The sequence below is a fragment of the Ursus maritimus genome, unplaced genomic scaffold (assembly GCF_017311325.1).
Source record: "Ursus maritimus isolate PB19 unplaced genomic scaffold, ASM1731132v1 scaffold_3, whole genome shotgun sequence".
NCBI classification, from domain to species: domain Eukaryota; kingdom Metazoa; phylum Chordata; class Mammalia; order Carnivora; family Ursidae; genus Ursus; species Ursus maritimus.
The window spans coordinates 83,021,858-83,035,539 of NW_024425563.1; the positions used below are offsets into that span (position 1 = coordinate 83,021,858).

The 13,682-nt window shown below is 40.3% G+C and overlaps 1 protein-coding gene across 3 annotated transcripts in view; it reads left to right on the plus strand.

The window, feature by feature from the left end:
• Nucleotides 1-13,682, plus strand: part of LOC103658772 (gamma-secretase activating protein) — a 78,877-nt gene that overhangs the window by 20,664 nt on the left and 44,531 nt on the right. For all 3 annotated transcript variants that reach the window (XM_040644330.1, XM_040644331.1, XM_040644332.1), the window contains exons 7-12: nucleotides 3,761-3,830; nucleotides 4,883-4,932; nucleotides 7,933-8,037; nucleotides 8,641-8,700; nucleotides 9,656-9,699; nucleotides 10,775-10,860. In XM_040644330.1, the coding sequence (XP_040500264.1) occupies nucleotides 3,761-3,830; nucleotides 4,883-4,932; nucleotides 7,933-8,037; nucleotides 8,641-8,700; nucleotides 9,656-9,699; nucleotides 10,775-10,860 (415 nt within the window). The remainder of the gene's footprint in view (nucleotides 1-3,760; nucleotides 3,831-4,882; nucleotides 4,933-7,932; nucleotides 8,038-8,640; nucleotides 8,701-9,655; nucleotides 9,700-10,774; nucleotides 10,861-13,682) is intronic.

Here is a 13,682-nt window from a genome sequence, read left to right on the forward strand (position 1 = left end):
TGTGTTTGGGTGTGGGTAAGCCTGTGGAGCACTAGCTGTGTTTGGGTGCAGGTAAGCCTGTGGAGCACCGGCCGTGTTTGGGTGCAGGTAAGCCTGTGGAGCACGAGGTTATCATTCATCTCACTAATCAAAAGGCGTGAAACCTAGAGGCAATGGTGCTTACAAAGTGTTTTCACAGGCATTATCGCATTTAATCCTCAAAGCAATCTGGTAGATGGGTGTGTCTGGAATTATCTGTTCACCCTTTGCAAACATGGAAATCAAAACTCAACCCAGCTCCTCTGTCCCTATTATATCACGGTTTGTCTGATAGTCACGTAATGTTTTTACTTGATAAAGTGCAGACTTTCAACACACATTTAAGGTAAGTTTAAAAAATGGTTTTTTTAATGCACTCCTATAGTTGACAGAGTAAATAGGAATAAATGGCTTAATCCCTGAGTTTATCAACTCCATGAAAGGACACAGAAGCACCGTGTGTGTGGTGCAGGGGGACCAGACACAGCCAATCTTCATTACTTGCACGTTCTGAACTTGTCAATTGTACTACTCAGTAAAATCGATTTGTAACACCAAAGTCAATTCTCACGGTGCTTTTATAGTCATCTGCAGAAATGTGCTCAGTCGTGAAAAATTTGTCACCCAGCTGAAGCTGAGCAAGGTGACACTGCCTTCTTGGTTCACCTCTCACACTGTAACCGGATGTCGTTTTCACGATCTGTTTAGTACCATGATTTTCGCATTTGGGGGCTTTTTGCTGGTGATTTCACTATTTAAAATGTTCCCCACGCAGAGGGCCGAATGCTAGGGTGCCTGAGCGCAAGAAGGCCAAGCTGTGGTTTACAGAGAGAACATGTGGGTTAGATAAGCTGCGTTAAGGCATGAGATGACAGTGCTGTTGACCATGAGTTCAATGCTTATGGATCAACAGTGTATATTAAGTAAGATGTCTTTAAATAGGAACACACATGAAATAAACTTATGTACTAATTGGTTGATACAGAGCCTTGTATTTCCCCTGGGAGCTTCTGTGCGTGGTGTTGGTGGCGATCCGTAGACTAAGCCTGCTGCAGATGACCACCCGTGACGATACATGTTCATGCAGGGCTAGAGCATAACTTCCTTGTGCAACCTGAACTCTCTGCTTCTGTCCCTCCCACCCCCAACCTACTCCCGGCCTTGAGCCTATGGGTCTCCCTCTTGCAGCGTGTCAGGAGGGGGGCTTCTCTCCTATCTGCCCCAGGTCCTTCACCAGCGGTCACTGCCTGCTTGCACACAGGGCCTGGCGCCGAGCTCCTAGGCCGCATTCCCCCTCCCCCAGGAAGCTGCCGTGTTTGCACTGTCATCAGTACAGGGGTAACTTTGGGACAGACCATACTTCCCTTTTCTGGCCTGTTCTTTTGGCTTCCTAGCATCTCCATCCAGGGCTGTGTGGGCATTGGAGACATTATTGAAGGACTGGGGCAGCAAAAAAGAATGAGAGCACAGGAAGGGCAAGAGTTTTTGTAAGTCTATGGTTACACAGCATTGCGAATGTATTAACAACTACGGAATTGTATATTTTAAAATAGTTAAAAAGGTGATTTTTCTGTTATGCAAATTTTATCTCAGTTTTTAAAAAAATTAATAGTACATGACGCATGACTGCTTCCATAGGCCAAAGGGCAAGTCCCCATCCAAATGGAGTAAAACCTGTACTTGTCTTGTGGATCCATCTCTGTTCCTAGCCTTGCTCCTTACTCCTCATGCCTGTCCCTCTGGGGAGAGAAAAATCCCACAAACTTCCATCCAGGGCAAACCCCCACCTCCCTTTCCCCCTGCCTCTCCCCTTTACAGAAATGCCATTCACTGTCCACTGAGTTTGATCTTGCCCTGCAATCTGTCTCCCTTTTCTTACCGAAACATTCATGGTGATCTCGGGTAGCACATTTCCCCAAGTCTGTGTGTGCAGCCTCAGCCTCCCTCACAGAGGAAGTTCAGCGAGACAGTAGTGGGAGGGGTTTGGATCCCAGTCTGGTCCCTTTTGAGAACTGCCTACCAGCACGACCTGCATCTTCCAAATAGTTCCAGATATCCACCTATAGTGTGTATCTTCCAACGACGAATATTAATTGTCAGAGTCTAGCTCTGTATTTGCGAAGATAAATATTCCCCTAGTATGATGTAATCTATATAGATTTCTACTGACGCTGCAGAATCAAAACAAAACACAACCTTGCATTTTTATTCTTATTTTTATTTATTGCTTTTGTAGAGCTGTGTCTGAAGCCTCTCTCTCTATAGTCTTACTTCCAGGCTCTGCTCTAGGGCTGCCTCATTGTAGAAATGAAAACCACCACCACCTAAATGTAATTTTTAAAATCATGTTCTTACTGATTGCCACACAAAGTCCAGGCAAAGGCTTAGAACTCGTCAGCACCTTGCTCCAGGTCACAGTCCTACGCAAGCATGCCTTGGCCCCTGTGTAGTCCCAGGGGAGGCCGAATCATCTTCTGCAGGAGCATCTCCTTATTCAGAGGCACTGAGTGTTTGCTCTTCCATTATCCATACGGTTTCACTCAGCTTTGCTTCTCCTCGACCCCCGTACACACTGTTTCCTGTTCAATGTGCTCAGTTTCACAAATCAGGACATAATAAGTTCTACATTATTTTCATAGCTGAATTCTGCATTGCTATCTATTGTATAATGTTGGGGTTCTTGCTGTGAAGAAATGGTGTATAGTTAATGTTTTGTTTTTCAATTCTAAAAAGGAAACTTGACACAGACAACTTGAAAAATTTACCAGTTCTATTTCCATTTTGTCAGCACGAAAAGTTAGGACACCAGGTAATATATTTTGTCAAAATTTTTCCTAGTCTTCAGAGAGGCTGCCGACTATAAAGTAGGGACATAAAAGGGGTATGTTCTTTCATTATGCTTTGAAGCTTGGGGGGGAAAACCAAAATTCACTGGTGGATCCTATCTAGTAAGCTGTCTTTCATGTTACGAAACGAAACTGTTGATTTATAGTTACCCTTTTGATGATGAAAGAATTAAGTCACTGGAGTCATCCCATGACCCCTTTTCCCTCATTATCATGGCTCATAGCGTCAGGCCTGTGTTTCTGGCTGGCCGCTTTGTCCTGGGGGCTGGCACAGCTGGGAGAGCACAGACAGGGAGGAGTGGGGTGGATCAAGCCTTTTCTTCCCAGTGGCAGTCATTCTATTATTTGAGGCTTGTAAATCCTCCACCGCATGCCACACTGTGACTCACTGTTCTTTCTTGGAAAGTCCCGCGATACGTTGTGCTTTGTCTCTTGGATGTGGGCCTTTGGAAGTTGTAGTAGAGCATATGTTTACTTGGTTGTCAAATTAAATACGAGGCTTAGTTGCTCAACAGATGTATTGATCACTTTTTTTGTGCATGTGGAGAAGAACTTTCTGTACAGCTGTTGTTTATATTGTTTCTGATTGGCTTCAGAATCACATATTCCAAAATAGAAAAGCACCATCTCTAGAAATAGCGTATACTTCAGCCTGGCTGCTGAAATGAGTTATGTTGGACCTGCCATCAACTTCCCCCTGGGAAACTGAGATCCTGAAAGTGTTTCTTTTTCCTCTTTGCTTTTGTCTGTAATATGTGTGTGTGTGATTTGCCTGAACTAGTCTCTGGTTCCCAGTACCTTCCGTGATATGTAATAGTACAGCAATCAGACACTTTTGAAATAGTTGTGTAAGCAAGGTAGTTGCTTATGATTTTGATTAATTTCCTTTTTTACAGTTTCTCTACCCCCATGTGGAAAGTCGCCCTCTTCCAGAGAACCATCTGTTACTGATTTCAGAAGAAAAATGTGAGTGTATCTTTAGGTGGTATATATGAACTTCATGAAGGGCTCATCTCTTAGTGAAGTATGGGACTTGACTAAATCTTGCAAATGATCATTCATCCAGTACTAAATGTCCAACTGACCTTTAATGTCCATTTAAGACCTAGCACTCCTATGGAAGGGCTTTTCCTTCTGCCCTGACTTCTTCCCTTAGGTCCTGCTCTGTTTCCCCATCCTGGGAATGATGGCCTCCCACATACATAGATTTCCACTTTTGTCACACGGTAGAGTGTAGGACAATTGTGGAGGTCATTTTTGCCTTCTTTAGTTCATCCTTCTTTAAGATGTCTGTCACCTCAGATCAAGGAAGGGGAAGGCATTAGAAGCCAGAAGAAATTGATGGTAGAATTTGAAGACACATACTTGGTCAAATTCAGGTAGAGGCAAATAAGAGTGGGACATTCTTTAATGAAGTTTACACTTTTGGGTGGGAAGGGTGGCAGACAAAGGATAAAGTCCACTGGCAGATCTTATCTCGTAAGGGGTCTTTCATGTTACAAGATGGAACAGCTGATTTATGGGAAGGACGGGCCTGAGAGGGTTAGGTTTGTGTTCGGTGTCTATGCTCCTGACCCATTATCTGTCTCACATTTTTGTATCTAGAATGGGCAGAAGGTTAATTATGGCCGAATCTAGATTGCTTATGAGAGAATGGGACCATATAAGAAGTGCTTGGAGATAATCTCTGGCAAATGAACCCCTGTTAACTCTAAATAAGACTGATGGTGCAGGGAAGGCCAACATTTGAGGGAACCCAGGGGAGTAGGAGGGCTAAATGCTTCATGTATTGTTGATATTGAAGGCTGGATTAGCAGTGGACTGTGGAGGGAGTCTGGAGAAAGGTGGGTTTTGCTTTGCACGTATATCATGAAACTGCTATGTGTAATAGTACTATTTTTCCAGCCAGTTAATTAATCTTCATAGCTTTTATAAATAAAGGTTCACCACTGTTAGGTGTAAAAAAGTGCTTATGCTTTTCATAAAGGTTAAACTGTCTATTGTTTTCTCTTTTAAAGATATTGAAAAGTTTCATATCCGCGTCATCCAAGAAGATGGAAATAGAGTGGTAAATACTTGAAATTTCTTTTGCTTCAGAGTTTTTTCCCCACAGAGTGACATTTCGAGACTGTTAAGGATAGAGTAATGTTATAGAAACAGACCACTTTCTTTATTTGATGTCTTTCAAATTATAGGCTTGCTGTTGTAACTTGTGAAATAATATGAGACATATGAAGGAGTTTAATTATCTCCTTTATCTTGACCTCACTCTTCAATCTCAGTCTCCTGAGATAACTCATGACAGCCTTGTGGGACCCTTTCCACACCTTTACCTTGCTTATACACACGTACACAAGATCGGGTGCACGTGCACGGATTCAGTGGTTTTTACCAAAATAGAATCATAATATGTATATTAATTGGCCATTTTTGGTTTTGCTTTTTACTTACTATATCAGGGCTATCCCTATAGGTTTTTAAATAGGGATAGAAATTTTTCCCTAATTTTTAGACATACATAAAATAAATGGGATCATAACATATATGCTGGGGTTTATATAGTTCAATTTTCTTTTCTTTCTTTCTTTTTTTTCTTGCTTGTATTCCACTTCTCCCTTGCCTTTTCACCTCTGACTTTTGTCTGTAACCTATTATGTCTCCTTTCGTGCACTTCTCTGAACCTATGTATTTCCCATTCCCACCCCTGACACACCCAGAGGTTGATTATTCACTCCTTCCTCATTCAACTTTGTGGCATTACCTACAAGTCAACCAGGTCAATTCATTCTTTTTAGAAGTACATAATAGTCCCTGGTATGGATGTATACAATTTCAGTCATTCTCCCATGGGTGGACACTCACTTAATTGTCACTTTTTTTTTGTTCATCTGTTTGTGTTACAAATCATCTCAAATGTTTTTTTTTTTTTATAGCTTTACATATTTGTTACACATATTTCTTTGGGCTAAAGCCTCAGGGATGGATAATTGGGTTGATGGGTATATGCATTTAATATATTTCAACAGATTTTGCTAGCTTGCTTTCCAAAAAACCTTGTAACAATTCACAGTTGTAAAGCAATGTGGAAGAGTACCCCTTCCCTCTATCCATACCAGTCATAGGTGCATTTGCCTTCTTAAAAAAATTTTCCGATTTGATGAATGTTAAGTTGATAACATTATTATTTTAGTTGGTATTTCTGTTAATATCATTGGCTGTGTGAGTTTGCTTTTCTGGAAATTACTTAGTTATATCCTTGTCAATTTTTCTATTAGGTTGTTTTTTTTCTTGACAATTTGTGTAAGATCATAATATATTATTGATATTAAAAATTACTTCTTTCAATATTTAAATAGTCTGCATCAAAATAATCCTTCTCTGAAGATTTTAATTTTTAAGTTAAGGGAACAACACTGAAATGGAAAATGGCATTTATTAATTATGTATCTCTGATTGAAAGCCTCAAATCAAGAGGCCTGGCTGGAAAATGACTAGGAAGTGTGTGGCTGGAGCTCTGGGCCACCAGTGACATGGTGGCAGGGCACAGATGGCGGGCATGGACTAGGGTCAGAAAAGAGGCCAAAGAGAAAGAATGAAGGCAGAATCCCAAAGCCAGCAATGCGAATTTAGAGGAGAGAGTCCCATAAACAATTCAGGGTTGGTGAAATAAACAAGACCAGCAATGCGTATAGACAGAGGACTGGCTGGTTAGAAGAGGGGCTGGGAGCCATGCGAGACACAGCAGAGTGAGTGAGGCCAGGGGGCACCTGTCAGCAGCCAGCACAGTGTAGCTGCAGCATGCCGCCATCCTTGCCTGCCCTTCCCTGAGGCATCACTGCCCTTCTTCTTCTTCTTTTTTTTAAGATTTATGTATTTATTTGAAAGAGTACACACATGAGGGGGAGGAGCAGAGGGAGAGGGAGAGAAATCCTCAAGCAGACTCCCCACTGAGCGCAGAGGAGGTGTGGGAGTTGATCCCAGGTCCCTGAGATCATGACCTGAGCGGAAACCATGAGTGGGATGGTAACCCACTGAGCCCCTCAGGCGCCCCCACTGCTCTTATTCTTAAGGGCTTCGACGACAGCTTCTTAAGGCGGTGTGCGGTTCCATGCCCTCAGAACAACATCCTGTGGTCGGTAGGCAGTGTTATAATTGTCCCCGTGTTTACAGAGAATACAACAAGCCAGGCTCACAGAGGTGAGGGAACTCTCGAGAGGGACAAAATTGAAATGTGAATCTGAGTTGTCACACTCTGATGATCATGTTCTTGTTAGTATACACCTTTATCTGAGAGTCCCCAAATCTGTTCTAACTTAACAAATTTCAGAAAAATGGAAACAGGATGCGTTGCCCTAAGTTTAGAATCTTGTTGAGAATATGAAGGGGTTGTAGAAGAGTGCGTACTCACTGGGGTAAACTTATAGCATTAGTTCAATGTAACTGTGAGAGCAGTACGCCAGAGGACCATAGGAATACAGAGGTGGGGAGCTCTGCCTTGGGAGGGGGTGAGGGAGGGCTTCGTACAGGAGGCAGTGCCTAAGCTGGGTCAGGATGGGCAGCATCACCATACTCATTGTGGAAGACATTAAGGTAAGAAGCATGACCAAAGACACATGAATGGCTTATGGCAGATCTGGGGGACAGTGCTCTCCCCCCCAGGCCTGAGTTTTTTCCTCGACATCAAAGCTGCTATCTTTGGTGGCGAAGCCCTTTTGTCTGCAGATACCTGAGTGGGTTATGTAGAGAATGGGAAGCTTTGAATCTTCTATTGTTCCTGGTGTTGATTTGTGGCAGGTGTGGCCTTGCCTTCAACAGCCCCAGTGGCTAACTAGGGACAAGAATAATATAGTGCATTATAGAGTGTTTGAAAAGAGCACGTAATTAAATAATGCCTCAGATCTTTTCTGGAAAGACTTTCCATGTGTATGTGTTGGGGGTAGGGAAGTGCTAAAAATAAACTGTGGAAATATTTAAATGTATTATAAAGATAAAATATGCAAAAAAATAAATCCAGAAATATCCTCCTTTAAAATAGTTGCTTATCTCTAAAATCTCTTTGCCTCTTTAGGTACTGAAAGACTCTGGCCATCTCCCAAGAGAGAGAGTAGTTGAGGATTTTGTTTGGGCTCAATGGGATATGTCAGAGCAAAGATTATACTACATTGACCTGAAGGTAAAAACTAGTCCTCTGGCCTCCTTTTTACTGGAACAACTGAATTTTGACATTATCATTATTTGAATTAATTAATCACTGCATTTTCATTGATGGGGACAGTCAATGAAAGTTTATTAAAAATATGAGAGATTTTCATTATGTTTGCCTCTTAGTCGCTTCCTTTTCTCTCTTTCTTTTTTACTAATGTTTTTCTTGATCTTTTATTTTTATTGTTTTTTGAAGATTTTATTTACTTAAAGAGAGGGCATGTGCGTGCATGCACATCAGCAAGGGAGGGGCAGAGGGAGAGAGAGTGAGAGGGAATCTCCAGCAGACTGCACTGAGCACACAGCCTGACACAGGGCTTGATCCCGCGACCCTGAGATCGTGACCTGAACTGAAACCAAGAGTTGGATGCTCAACCACCCGAGCCACGCAGGCGCCCCTGTTGATCTTTTTTTAAAGATTTTATTTTTTTAAAGTAATCTCTACACCCAGCATGAGGTTCAAACTCACATCCCAAGATCAAGAGTTGCATGCTCTGCCACCTGAGCTAGCCAGGTGCCTCTGTTGATTTTTACTTTTTTCGTAATTTGTCGGTTATTCTATTTTCTCTTTTAGAAATCAAGGAGTGTCTTAAAATGCATCCAGTTTTCTGCTGATGAGAAGTTTAACTTAATGGTAGGTCCAGAGAACAACTGGGCTGTGGGAAATTTTATAACACATGGCCTCTGTTTAAAGAGAGCTGTTATCAGAAACAGCATGGTAGCATTCTTGCTGTGTTAGTCACTTGCATTAACAAGTAACATAGTTCTTGTCATTTCAAGGCTTCAACTCTGTAACAAATACAGTGAACACAGGTGATTTGAAGAGCACACAGGAAATTCCTGCTAACTGATTACCTCTCATTAAAGACACAAACGTATGAGTGAGGACTTGTAGAGGGTAATAGGTACGGTCTATAGTAGATGGCTTTAAGTGGTTACAAGTCATTTGACCCAAAAAGACTTGTGAGGTTGATGGATTTGAATGTAGGGTAAAACATCAACGAGAGTGTATAGTCTAATTAGTAAAAATCTAGCATCACTCCTGGCAAAGCCATTTGGAATGCTGGTCTTGTGGTGAGGAATCCTAAGTATCTTTACCTGTGATGCAGAGAATGTTATTCTTCACTAGGATTAGTATTGGTGTCTAATACATTGATATCATACCATTAGAAGAATTTCATTTACTCCTCCTGCCATTTTTTTTTTTAAACTCACTCGTTCTCCTTCTAAAGACATCCAGTCCTCCCCTCTGTGCATGGTCATCTGTGTCTTGTAAAATATCCTACCCCTACTGACTGGTGTATTATACAACCCATGTATGATATTCAAATCTGAGGCAAGGTTGTCAAGTATTAGCCCTTTAAGAACTAACTCTACACCAAGCTTGTGATTGTATGTAAACTCTAGAATATTCCCAATGGACTTCCTGTGCTGTGGATTTGGGGGGATAAGGTCTGAAGATAATGATGGTTAAAAGGGCTCTTCATCAATGGGCAAGCACAGCATTGTCAGACTTGCTCTGAGTTTCAGAACTATCATCGCTAAATTAATGTCATTTCTTGGTTTGTTTTCTCATGATTTTTTGACAGTTTGAAGCACCCTTGGATATAACATTAAGTGACTCAGGATTTAAGTAAGTTACACATAGATTACTGCTAATTTTTATAGACACTTGTGGGCAGAATGATTGTATTTATACCTAATCTATAGTATGCAGATATAAGGACAATTCGATATTCTGTGTGTGTGTGTGTGTGTGTGTGTGTGTGTGTTTGTGTGTGTGGCCTTTGATATTTCTGTCCTCTATAGGTAAGATAAACAAATTTATCAAGCACGAACACGGGGTTTTTCATGTAAAGTCAATCATATTGATTTTCATAGCCATTTATTCCTGTAGGATGTTTCCGTTTATTTTGATCTGTGGAAGTGCTCTTCTCCCTGTGATTCAGTAAAAGGATTTGATGAATCAGAGCTACATTTAGAATCAAACATCAAACCCCTTCTCTTGTTGCCCTCAAAGAGCATGTTGTAGTCAATCCACTTGTGGCTCCACTGTGTCTGTTGCATTACTATTTGTCTGTTTTCCTTTTTACACCTTTACAAAGGTGAGCTTTTCTTCCCCCAGACTATTTTACACAGAGTAAAAACATGAACATTTTTGAAAAAATAAACACATGCCCACTAGTTGCACAGAAGAAATGAAAGTCTTCTTGAATTAGAGTAATGATAATCCTAAACTGTTCTGTTTCAGTAGCTTTATTTCATCACATACGAACACTCAGTTGTGCTTATTTTGAAACCGTATATGCAGTTCTCTACTTTAGAAAAAAGTTATATTACTTTCAACTTCTGTTTTTATTTTTTTCTCTATTACATGAACCATGCCATTTATGTATTTCTTATTACTATTTTATAGAACTTTTAAACAAAAAAATAAAACATCTACTTAAATTTCTCAAGGACAAGTCTCTACTTCTGTGGGTATGTTATAGTGGTTACTATCCTTTAAAAGGGAGCTTTATTTTTTATTTTAAAAAATTCTTCTTATGAAAGTGTAGTTGACATACAACTTGCTATATTAGTTTATATTAGTGTGTTATATTAGTTTCAAGTGTATGACAAGGTCGATTTTGCAATGCTCACTGCATTAAGTGAAAGAGGGAACTAATTGTTAAATGCATTCATTTTCTTATCCTTTCTGTTCTTAGACTTGTAAACTTCGGATGTGATGATCTTCAAGACCAGGAGAACTTATCCAAACACCTGACCCTGTGCGTTTTTACCAACCATACAGGTAGATACCAAGGTTGTATTTATCAATTTATTCAATTATATTTGAGTTCTATGAAAAATTTAGTCATTTGTTTAGCCATATGGATTCTTAAAATATAATAGAGCCACAATCTTACATAAGTGATCAGATGGATATTTACATACCAAATTATCTTGTCCACTACAATTTTATACATTCGTGGTCTGTATGAAAGAAGCCACAGGCAGCAGGGTTATTGTTCTAATAGTTATTTGCATTTTTTAATAGAGGGGATAGATTCGTATGTACTTGATCTACCGGTTTACCTGCTCCATCTTTTAACAAATCGTGTCCAATTACGGGGATGCTTTTTGTGTCAGGCTTACTGATATGTTAGGATTCTAAACCTATGTACCTAGCTGCTCTAAGAACCATTCTAGAACTTACTGAGCTGACAGTCAAAGCTTGACATGAAGTTATTAGTGTACTGTAGTTGTCTAAACAGTCAACTCTAATAACTAAATCTAATAGCCTTTTTAAATACCGTAGCTTAACTCAGTTAAGTAGCACTGGGAGTAAAACTGTATTCCTTCACAGCCAAATAATGTGGTATTCACTAAGCCAGTGTTTCTGGAGACTTACTGTGTGCTAGGTATTGGAGATAACAATGATGAGCAAAATGGACCTAATTTTTATTAGTACAGAGTTTACTGTTTGGAATTTAGACATTAAATAAGTACACACATAGTATTTCAATAGAATCTTGATAAATTGTAGGGATTAGGAAGTTATGAGAGTGTATAATGGAGGTTTAATGGAAGATGCTAGTATCTTCAGATATGTTCTAGTTCAGCTAGTCTATCCCTGTTGGTCTCATGAACAGTAGCAGCTAAAACTTATAAACGGGCAATCTGAGACATCAAATGTTAGGTTTATCTGCATGAGAGGTAGGTCTGTTCTTTCCTTTCTCAGCAATGTCTAGAAAAGTCAAAAATGAGCCTTGCTCTTCACAGTCAGCTTTGAAACAGAAATAAGCCTGTTCCAAATGGGATGCTTCCTGATTTAGGACTCAGCAAGCGAGAGAAGCAAACTTTTGGTTTTTAACCAAGCTGTCAGCTCGTGTTTTTCCCAAATTGCTTTTTTAAAATGATTTTTCACCTTATGGTTAAACAAATGAAAACCTACTTCGGTGAAGTAGGAATGGAGAAGGGAGCAAATAGTCTAATCCCTGTATGGCTCCCTCTACACCAGTGAGCTTCATTTCCCACGGGCATGGAGACCAGAGAACACAGTTCATGAAATGAATGCTGACAGACTCTGGGTCTTAAACAAATGCAACGTTGCGTCAGTGATGATGCTATCACAATATTGGATGTTCATTTGTCCCATATTGGTCATTGGGAGCTACTTTGTCCTTTCAGCATTACTTGTTACCTTCTTGAAAGGATCTTTGTCCTGAATTTTTCTGCCCTAAGAAATGAAATCTCCTACCTTCCAAGGAACAAGAGGTTAAATCTGGATGAGGGGGGTGCTCGTGAGAGGCGATGGTGGGCAGAGGGCTGCTTCTGTATTAAGATTGAGCTCATGTAGATTTTTAAAAATGGTTTCTAGCAGGAGGGTACATCAGAGACTTCCTAAAGCAGTGAAGGGAAGAAAATATTCTTATTCCTGTCCCATCTAATAGTCAACTGTGCCACTGTGCTGAAGTCAGTGGCCGTCATTCTTTCTTATGCACCACCTACTGGGAGGTGGTGAGGGGTGAAAAGTGTACATTCTTTTTCCTGTTCATATGATTGCAAGAGTTGCCCTTCACAAGTTCCCAGAATTAGTCCTGTGTTTTAGCATTTTATAGAGCCTTTTACAATGAGATAATTTCCCTTGGAAAACTTTGTCCATAATAGCTTTCATTGTCCAAATAGTTTCCCAAAGGCGAGCCAACTTTGAGATTTTTATCTTCATCATTGATGAATATTTATTAAACATCTCTTTCTGGATACACCATTAAGAGCATGCTTTGTTTTTTAAAACTGCAACTTCCCCCAACTTGTAAATAGCAGCAAAATCATTCTGGAATAATAATAATCACAGCTAACTTTTATAGCCAGATATAACCTCTTCAGCAGAGCTTTGTACATATTATCTCATTTAATTCTTATGTAAGAACCACATGAAGTAGGTTCTATATTTTCTTTATTTACAAATGAGGAAACTGGGCTTAGAGAATTTAATTAATTGGCCCCAGCCACATTTTATTTATTTATTTTTTAAGTTTATTTACTTGTTTAGGTAACCTCTACACCTAACATGGGGCTCGAACCCATGACCCTGAAGTCAAGAGTCACACGCTCCATCAGTGAACAAGCTAGGCACCCTGCCCCAGGCACATTTAAAAAATACTGATGACTGGAGCACCTGGGTGGCTCCGTCAGTTTAGCATCTGACTCTTGATTTCAGCTCAGGTGGTGATCTCAGGGTAGTGAGATAGAGCCCCATGTCAGGCTCTGCCCTGGGCATGGAACCTGCTTGGAATTTGCTCTGTCCCTCTGCTCCTTCCCCAGTCTTCTCTCTCCCTAAGGAAAAAAAAATACTGATGCCTGGGTCTTGCCTTTAGAGATTCTGGTTAAGTTGATCTAATGGGAAGCTTGAGAATCTGTGAGTCCCAGGTGACTTTAATGTACTCTCAAGGTTGAGAACCAGTGCTCCATTGCTGGGTTGTCAAATATGGTAGCCACTAGCTATCTGTGGCTATTTAAGTTAACTAAAGTTAAATAAAAAAGAGTTCCTCAGTCACTGTAGCTATGTTTTAAGTGCTCCATCGTCCCCAATTTGGACAGCACAGATATAAAACATTTCCATTATCAAAG